The sequence below is a fragment of the Sesamum indicum genome, unplaced genomic scaffold (assembly GCF_000512975.1).
Source record: "Sesamum indicum cultivar Zhongzhi No. 13 unplaced genomic scaffold, S_indicum_v1.0 scaffold00186, whole genome shotgun sequence".
In the NCBI taxonomy this organism is placed as follows: Eukaryota; Viridiplantae; Streptophyta; class Magnoliopsida; order Lamiales; family Pedaliaceae; genus Sesamum; species Sesamum indicum.
The window spans coordinates 44100-54300 of NW_011628082.1; the positions used below are offsets into that span (position 1 = coordinate 44100).

General features: G+C 36.5%; 1 protein-coding gene across 1 annotated transcript; it reads right to left on the bottom strand.

Annotated features, from left to right (window-relative positions):
* Window positions 1-3421: 3421 nt before the first annotated feature.
* On the bottom strand, window positions 3422-5493 carry LOC105179661 (probable glucan endo-1,3-beta-glucosidase A6). The gene is made up of 4 exons (XM_011103302.2): window positions 5262-5493; window positions 4188-5167; window positions 3750-4068; window positions 3422-3607 (listed from the first exon to the last, which is right to left on the bottom strand). The coding sequence occupies exons 1-4, from the start codon at window positions 5452-5454 to the stop codon at window positions 3570-3572; spliced, it is 1530 nt and encodes a 509-aa protein (XP_011101604.2). The 5' UTR covers window positions 5455-5493; the 3' UTR covers window positions 3422-3569.
* Window positions 5494-10201: the final 4708 nt, after the last annotated feature.

Sequence of the window (10201 nt, forward strand, 5' to 3'; positions counted from 1 at the left end):
TAGAATATTACAGATTTATTATATGAATAGGCATTTATGCGTGTGATTTTACCACGGGTTCAGTAGGTTTAGATTTGAGTGTTGGGTCTGAATTGCTTAAAAAAGAATTCGAAGAGAAGAGACCTACAAAACAAAATTTTAGCACTCCAACACCCAAGTTAGTATTGGATTTGAAAAATAATAGTTTGAAATAGCACAAAACATTATAAGAATGAATCGTAATGATGAAAAATAGGAATAAATCGCGTTTGTAAAAGTAGTACAAAAGCAGCTGAGTGATAGCCAAAGTTTCGACTGATGAAGGTCTCCTCCTGCTTGGGGATGAATCGTCTATTTATAGAAGAGTGTCCTCCTTCACTAAGGAACTAATAATGCTCCATATTCCTGCAATGAATGGGTGAAATTAGTTAAGATAAAGCACAATCATGTCCTATTTTTTAGGAATTATATTGTTAGGATTATTAATTAGGTGAGAGAGAGAGTTCAAGGCGGAGGGGGACTCCTAGTTCGTAAGGAGTCTGCTAAGTCTAGGAATCCGAGTTCTTAGGGAAACCTTCCTACCACATGTATTCCACGCTGGTCAGGGGGGGCACACGTGGAGGGTCCTAGTATATGCTACGCGGGTCAAAGAGTGATGTGTATGTAGGGGTAGGACCAGTTGTGGGTATTTGGGCCACGATCATTAGGTTTCATGAGGCGGGCTTCCTCCATTATAATGGTCGTGTTTGAGGGGTAAAGTATTTGGCATTTTAACTCGTTCTTAGGCTGTAACTCGTTGGGTCATACACATTATTGAGTCTCCCCCACTCTAAGGAGGAGGGATACCTTCAATTCCTTCTTTAGAGTAGGACTTCCCGTCTCCTTCGATCAAGAGGAATCCTTCTGTCAATTGGAGAGGGATGCCTTGAAGCAGCCTCCTTTTTTCCTTGCTTTTTCCTGCCTATACGCATCCTTTCGACGGTCTGTACTCGAATATCGTGCTATGCCACTGCTAGGCTTAAGGCTAGCCTTCTCAATTGCCGAGTGGTGATAACTGCTTCTATCAGGTGTAAGGGCGGTTACAAGATTGTCCTATCATAGGTAGTTACAAGAGCGTGCCTTCAACTTCCTCCCCACGTCTTTAAACAGGAAACTTCTCCTTATTTCTTCCTCTTTTCTTCTCTTGAAGCATCACAGGCATTTACCTTGAGAAAACTCTGTAGGTATCTTGCTTCTCCTCCTTTGAATTTTTTATAAATATTTTGTATAAAACATGTCTTCTTCCGATGAGTTGGTCCATTTTATGGGCGAGACCTTCGCGGACGATAATCCCATAGAGGCTGTTTCAAGGGAGGTAAGTGGTTTTTTGCCTAGTTTTCCTTAGGCTGGAGGAGGATTCTCCGCCAAGCGGCAGTGGCGACTTGCCATTTGATCGACGAGGAGGACGTGGATTTTGAAGGGAAGGAAGGAGAAGGTTCTTCCCCTATGGAAGAAGAGAGGGAGGTCTCTCCTTCGCCTTTGGAATGGGCATCTTCCATCCTCAAACATAGGGATAGAGCAATTGATAGGAGAGTATCATATCCCTCCAGCCTTCGTCCTCTATACCCCCTCCCTAAGAGCCGTCCTCAACACCCTTCTCCCAACTGCTTGACTTTCTTTCCGCCCAATTGAAATCAGGTCTACGTTTTCCTGTTCCCTCATTTTACTCCGACGTGGACCATCTTTTTGGTGTCCCTCTGAACCAGTTAATCCCCAATTTTTTCAGGATTTTAGCTAGCTTCTTTATGGTTTTTCGTTTTCATCAGTTCCCCATTTTTGCTAATATTTTCATCTAGTGTTACCGTCTGAAGAGGGCGGAGACAGATTTCTTTGTGTTCATCCCGCGTCATGGGGTTTCTTTCTTGCCTTCCCCCAATCCCCCAAAAAATTGAATGCCTTATTTTCATGTCTCTTCTTTTAACGTTACCGTTTCAAAAATACGTATATACTTGGGTGTCGAGATGCTAATATATATATATATATATATATTTTGTAGGTTCCCATCTCCAGGTTTGTAAGGAATTTGGCCCACAGGGGAGCTCAAGTCCGTGAACTATTTCACTTGTGTTTTTTTGCACGCATCATATAAACTAATTATTAATATTAAATAATTATATATAATGAGTACCTATTATGAAAATAGAACAGTAATTATTATTAAAATAGAATAGTATCTCACATTATTGGTCGAGTTCCTATTTAAAATTTTAAAGCCATGAGGCCTCAACTTCAACAATTCAAATTTATGATTTTTAAGATTTATAATTTATCATTCAAATAACAGGAGGAGTTGTATTATGAAAGAAGAATAAACTTTTTTTTTTTTTTCCTTGAAGCAAAAACAACATATTATTACTTCAGAAGATTATGCTTATACTGTTATAATGCAGGATACTTACATTGTAAAGATAAATAATTTAATATTTATCTCAACAATATATCTATCTAAATTACACATTCTTTTTCGAACATTATAAAGTTTTATCGAAACTTTTGGGGATGTTGATCATGTCTATCGAATTTGTCACCGTTGCATCTATTAGCTTAAAATTAAATAGTAATCTCGATTGACTTCCATTTCTATTAGTTAATCATTTAATGTTGTGTTTGGATTAAAAAGTTGGATCTAATAAGAGTTACAAGTTCGTAATGACAAATTCATCACACTTATTTTGGATAAATTCATGTCATAAAAGATTTCAAAATTCTTGTACTTCTATTTTGAATTATATTTCGTGGTATTGATATAAATTTTATTTTATTTTTAGTATGAATTTATTTAAAATTCTTAATTCAAAGCTCCCCTCTAGTCCAGATCCTTCATCTAAATTCATTCTGATAGTTTATAAGCAGGAAAGAAATTATAGGGTATATATAATTATATATACATAAAAAATATATATTAAATTACTTAAAATTTGAACCACTCATTTTTAACAATTGAGATCAATGGTTGATATAAAAAGGTATAACATGCAATTTAAGACAAAATTTAACACCGTTAAACTTACTTAACGAAAGGGGAAATTATGCAATATTTTGAAAAACACAAGTTTTTTTTTTTTGGCTTATTATTTTAACAAAGGGAATTTTGAGCTAAATTTTAAAACTATAGGGGGGATTTATGCAACTTCCCTTATTTTTAAAAATATAATAACTTATTTCCCTGTATTTTTCAAGATGAAGCAATTTACTTTCTTATACAATGAGGTAAATTACATTATTTTAACAAACACAGTAAGATAAATTTCTATTATTTTTTTATAGGGTGATGAACTGTTCATTTATAATATTATTTGGAAGTAAATTGCATTAAATCTTTATATATACCATGCTTATAAATGAGAAAGTGAAACAATATAAAGCACATCAAAGGCAGTGAATCCAAACAAAACATCCCATATTTTGGACATAAATTCTTCGGAATTGTCTCAATCCAGAGCATGTGTAACACGAGTGATCATCAAAAGATGAATGAACAGGTAAAGAACAAACAGAAACAGAAAACACCAAGCAAACTCTGCCCATCGCACTATCCACAATAGCCATTTTCAGAGCAGCACACTTGGGAATTGGCATGATCCATGACCTGTTCGAAGACGACGAATAAGTAGAAATAAGTAGTTTGAATCTAGGAAAGCAATGTGATAAATCCTGAATGAACCTATATTGGAAATTGCAGATGTGAATATTGAAGGAGATGAAGAAGAATATGGCTTCTAAAGACTTACTGGGGTCTGTGGTGGTCTGAACTGCAAGGCCATCGAAGTAACAAACCGCACCAGCATTCCTAAACTTAGCCCAATATGAGCTAAATGCATAGCTTGCATGTGCACTGATTGACACCGGCTGGTAGCAACCTTTTCCTGGAGCAAGCTCATTGCAAGTTCCGTTGCCCTGTCCACATGCAAAATCCAAAGCTGGCCCCAAATCCGTCAGGCTCGCCCTGCTGTCCGCCACGCACCATAACTTCCCTTTGTACGGGTGGTTGTTTGAAGGCTTTGGCAAAATAGCGTAGCTTGTTTCAGGGCGTGTCCCGGTTAAGTCCACCTGAAGATAATAGGTTAAGGGTGAGGAAAGATTTGTTATAATACAAAGATTTCACTAATAATCAGTTGAAGGAAGGAGACTGCATGCCATCCCCGGCCTGGACTTCATCTCTTTCTTACCTCATAAGTTGGCTTTCCGTTGTTACTCAGCAGTCCCCAGTGCCTTTCTGTTCCAGGCCCTGGCTTCTGATTTTCATCGTATAAAGAGAATATGAAGGTCAGAATCTCAATCCCAGGTCTAGCAGGTGTCCCAAGAGGTGGATTAGATGTCATTTTCATTACAAGATTACGGTTGTAAGTTGCTGCATTGTAGGCATTTGCACCTGGTTGATCAATGTCGCCAGCGTGAGGCCAACCGGTCTCTGATATGGCTAACAAAATGTTGTCAAACCCGTATTTACCCATGGCAAAGATGACAGAATCAAGCATTTGGTCCAGGAGATTTTTGTAAATCAAGCAACTCTCAGGATCCTGGTATGTCTCATTTCCATCCTTCAGCAATGCAAAATCCAAGTTCATGTTCGTCGGATCCAAAGACCATGGGAAGTAAGTGTATACATCAAGGAACAAAAACGATTTTGTCCCATTCAAGAATTTCAACAATGGTAGGATCACCTCACCCGGTATATCTGACCTGAATTTCCCACTTGAAGGTGGGAAACTTGATTCCAATGTTTCCATGGCTATCGCCGTGCTGACTTTAACATTGTGAATGTCTCTAATACTCAAAGATCTCTTGATATTTCTCATTGCTGGTACCAGATCATGCCACATTTTCAGATCATTATAGCTGAAAACTTCATTTCCTACTAGAACGAACCGGATCTTAGTACTCGGGTAGTAGGCCACGACATTTTCTTGCACCCATAGGTCCGCCTTCGACTGGTTTGCAGCAATGCCGGAAATTTGCTCATTGGTGACCATGATTGAAACATGGAGGTCTGTCCCTGATAAGAGTTTTAGGACTTCAGGGTTGGCATCGTAGAGCTTCACGTGCCCGGCTTCCATGGAGTTGAGAAGTGTGATCGTTTGGTAAGGAGATGGTAAGTTGTTCCCAAGGCGGCCGTAGTTTATGCCAATCTTCTCTGAACTCAATGCACCTGAGAAAAGGAAATTAAATAGAGAATGTTATGACTTCTTGAAATGCAAGTATTGAAAATGTAGGTGAAATAAAAAAATGTTGGAGGAACTAACATGAGCAAGCAAGGATATAAGACAAGGAGAAGGCAAAAATCACAGTATTTGCGGCTTTCTTTGTGTACATCTTTGAACTGATCGCAACAATCGCTATAGCAAAATGTTGTAAGAATCTGACAGAAGAGTGTGTGTGTGTGTAGTGTGAGGGGTGTGTGAATATTCTGCGAAAAATTAGACGAACGCTACACATATATATATATGCAATGGGAAGCTGAAGAAACTGTTGAACTACTAATCTTAAAACAGCTGCTCAACGATCTTTGTGATGATTTCTTAAACAAAGAGTTGGTTCCTGTGGTTTTTGTGCTTATAGCAATGTAAAGAAACAAGTATTAGTAATCTATAATAAGGGCAAAGATTATGAGTCCTAAAGAATTGGGACATTGCTTTTTTGTTTTTGAGTTAAGAATCGGGACATTGGACTCACTCATAATGTTTGAATTTGTATTTTAAGTGTTTTGTTTTGTGTTCTGAAGATAGAAAGAGAAAAGTATAAATAAATAAGTGTGTTGAATATAGATGGTATGTTTAGATTTGTAATTTGAGGTAATTTAAAATATTTTAAAATAAGTGGTGTAGGTTTGATGTTGGGATTTGGAATATCAAAATCACTATTCATTGTCAAATCATATCTCTTTTATATATAATATGTATATATATAAATATTGTATGTTTAATGTTGTAATCACTGTTTATTGTCAAATCATATCTTTCTTATATTATATGTATATATATTATATATAAAAAGTTGAAAAATAAAAAAAATACACAGATAAGGTATAAAAACACAAAAACAAACATTGGAACATTTATCTTGTCTCGGAAAATGCAAAAATATGAAACCAAACATAGTATCCTGTCTTTGGTTGTTGTCATGTTTTATCTGATAAGAATTCATAAATAGAAAATTCTAATTTAAATCAGGTTTGGTCAAATCAAATAAATTTAAAACAAGTATGTGATTGATCATTTTTTTTAAAAAAAATATACACAAATTACATAATAAACGTATTATACTTATCATATAATTGATTCAAATTCCACCTAAATCAATTCGAATTAGAATTTCAGTTGATAAAGAGATGCCAAGCGTGTGTTATAATCCTTAAAATGGTAATATAATCCATAGGTGAATATGCGAATTTAATCTCACACTTCATGAGAGTTTTCAAGAGAACTTTGTAAATTTAGTCCCAAAATTTTTATTCCATTAAGTTTTTAATGAAAAAGATTATATGCCTAATACACTGACGTTAATTACCATTTTATTGGGAGAAATAGAGGTCAAATTTCATTTTTAGTCCTACAGGATTAGGATATTAGATTTTTTTTTTCCTCCTGAAAAATAGGAAAAATTATTTTTTTAGTTCGTTAATTATGCTCAATATTTATTTTAGTCCTACAAGTATATTTTTTTTATTAAATTCTTTAAGTTTCAAAAATTGATGAAATTTAATCATTCAATGGTCGGACTTTTGATTTTTGATTGGAAAAATGATATGACATGCCAACTAAATATTTTTTGGAATTTTTAAACTTAGGTGACTTTAATATGAATTGAAAGACATATTAGATATGAATCCCAAAGGGGTATATTTCGTCACCCCGTAGGGGCTTATGGTTATAAAAGCAAGCCTCTCATCTCTAGTTAAAGGTAACACCTTTTTGCTACACATAGGTACAAAGCACTAATATTTTCGCCATTCTACTGCTATGTTATCGCTCACTATTTCTTTATTCTACTCAATACTCTTTATCTTTGTTCTTTCGCAACCGAGTACTAAACTTGAGTGTCAAAAGCTAACTTACTTTTTGCAAATCCCTACTTCAAGACTTGCTAAAAACTTGATTCGAGATATCTCAGTTCAAAGTATTTCGATACGAATAATTTTTTATATATATATGCATAATGAGTGTGCCACTTATTAGTTGCAGGGTTATCAAAAGAATTATTTTTGTATTTATTTTTCTTTTGTTGAAATTTACTCATGTTTGGACAGAAATTCGAGTGTTAGTCACAAGCTTGATAATCACCCATCATCCGTCTGTCTTTTTCTTTCCCCCTTATTATTAGTATTTGTGGCACTTCGTACCTCATGCATATAATAAATTAGCCATCATATCATATTGATGTGTGTGCCTGAGTGGCCCAATCTGAAAGGATATGGTGCTCGGGACAGCCCAACCCACATCTTAGTCGAATAATCCCAAGGAGTCAAAAAGCTCAGAAGAAGGGAGGAGGCCTGGGATACCCCCTCACATTGTCCATGGTTAAAGACCAATGAGATGTTCGGCCCAAAAATGAGGTTTGAATTTAAAGCCTCTAATAACGAGGTTGAATATGAAGAACTTTCAATAGGCACGAGGATGACTCACGAAGTCGGGGCCCACCACCTTGTGGTTTATTCGGACTCCGAATTGATAGTCAAACGATAGAAGGGACGTACGAGGCCAAGGAAGATAGCATGGTGTAGTACCTAGAACAAATAGAGGAATTAAAGGGCAACATTTGAGAGCTTCCAACTCATGCAAATACTAAAGGAAGAGAACATTAAGGTCGATTACCTTTCCAAATTAGTCAGTGCCATAGAATACTACCGAATTAGGTTTATCACCATACAATATCTACCAAAGCCCTAGGCTCCCTTGAGTATCCATGCCATCTCCCCTAGAGAAGACTGGCGGACCCCTATGATGAGATGGCTAGAAGGGGGACACCTCCTAAAGAATAGATAGAATGCCGCTAGACTCAAAACTCAAGCCTCTCATTTGCTACAAGGAGGGGTTCTATACAAGAAACCCTTCACACAGACCCAACTCAGATGTTTATCTTAGGAGGAGGCTTACACGTGTTCATGCAGATACATAGTGGGTGTTGTGGAGCATATGCTAGAACTTGGATATTGGGTAACAAGGCTTTACGAACTGGATATTTCTTCCTACCATGATGCAGGATGCACGAAGTTGGTGAGCAAATGTGAGCGATGCCAAAAACATTCCACTCTTATACAACAAGCAGAACCTCTCACTACTATGTTGTCACCCTGCCTTTTCTCCAAATGGGGCATGTACATAGTTGGACTTTTCCCTCTAGCTCTAGGTTAGAAAAAATTCCTCTTGGTAGCTATCGATTATTTCAAGAAATGGATGGAGGAAGAGCCACTCGCCCAAATTAGAGAAGGAGAAGTAATGAAGTTCATATGGAGTAATATCATTTGCCGCTTCGGGCTCAATCGAGAGATAATCTTGGATAATAGTTGACATTTTCAAGGTCGAAAAATACAGGAATAGTGGGGGGGTCTATGTATCAAGAAGAGGTCCACCTCAGTGGCACACCCCCAGGCCGATGGGCTGGTGGAGGTCACTAATCGTGTATTAGTACAAGGGATAAAGAGGAGGTTTGAACAAGTAGAAGAAAATTAGATGGAAGAACTAACTAGTATTTTGTGGGCATATCGAACAACCCCAAGAGGCTCCATGGGGAGAATCCTTTCACTCTGGTGAACGAGACTGAAGCCATCATCCCTGCCGAGCTAGGGATGCCTTCCTCCTTAAGTGGAGGAATTGAATGATGTGTGTGCCTACGGTAGCCCAACCTAGAAGGATATGGGTGCTCGAGACAGCCCAACCTATAGGTTAGCCAAATAAGCCAAGATAGCTCAGGTAGCCAAAAAGCCCAGGTAGAAGAGAGGAGGCCCGAGATACCCCCTCACTCGATCCATGGTTAATGACCAACAAGACGTTCGGCCCAGAAGGCCTATATACGTGGCAGCCCACACACCAACGTGACACTCAGTTAACCTAGGTCTCAATAGCCACTTCGGACCACATCAGCTCAAGGAGGCCTCGTTGAGGCTTGTGGTCTCCCAAGCTGAAGAAGACTTTTACTAATGCACATCCAGTTGCAGATAAGGAGGACTTATCTCTTCTCCAACCATCCCAACCAACTCCCACAAGATTTTCAAGAGTGCGATAGATATGGGGCATCTCCAATAATTCTAGGCTTAATTCCTCCTGATGGGGGACAACTCTTTCACTCTCTAAGCATTATGCAAACACTTATTACGTGTTTTTGTACCTTTCAACAATTTTATTCACTATATCTTAATTTTTCATTTAATTTTTGGATTTATTTCATCTTGAATCCAATACTAATCTGGCATCGGAGTACTAATGTTTTTTTTGCAAGTACCCTCATCTGGATCCGCATGCGCTTCGACCCACGTTTGAACAATAATTCATACTTATTTGACCCGTACTATTTTTGCATGCGTCACATGCAATATATGTATACCATTTCTACCTGTATATAATAAATAATCTTTCATAATTTAAAATGTATCATGTATAAGAATAAAATTTATAAACCAACACATCACTTTTCACCAAAAACAATAAACAAATAAAGAGAAAACCTAATGTAGAAATATTATCAACACAATAAAAAATTTTAATATTACAATGTCACAAACTATTGTGTGTAAGCCAAAAATGCACTTTTTTTTTTTAATATTTATATAGATAATTAATTGTGTGAGTGGCAAATTGGGGTGGGGGTGGGTTTGGATTTGGTTTTGGGTTGGGTTTAAATGAGTTGCAATATTGCAAACGGGCCAAGTTGGATTGGTGGAGTTACAATATTGCAAACGGGTCAAGTTGGATTAGTAGTAATCAGATTTTTCTTGCTTTTATCTCTAAAACTTTCAGAATTTTCACATCTATACTATATATAATTGTAAAACATCTTAATGGTGTTTTTAATTTATTGGTATATTAATTTTTATTTTTTTAAATTAAATAATTATTTTTAATTTCCTCACTCATCATGATTTTTCATAACTACTTTTTGGTAGGTTTTTTTCCTCATTTATTTTTATTATATATATTTTAGATAATTTTTAACTCTATAAAAAGTAAATAATATTATTTTAAAAATA

What these genes read in the sequence shown, in the direction of transcription:
- LOC105179661 (XM_011103302.2), bottom strand. Translation starts at nt 5,454, where the DNA reads ATGTGTAGCGTTCGTCTAATTTTTCGCAGAATATTCACACACCCCTCA. An exon ending in TTATATCCTTGCTTGCTCAT is followed by an intron (nt 5,168 to 5,261) that starts GTTAGTTCCTCC and finishes TCCTTTTCTCAG; the next exon opens with GTGCATTGAGTTCAGAGAAG. An exon ending in ACGGAAAGCCAACTTATGAG is followed by an intron (nt 4,069 to 4,187) that starts GTAAGAAAGAGA and finishes TATTATCTTCAG; the next exon opens with GTGGACTTAACCGGGACACG.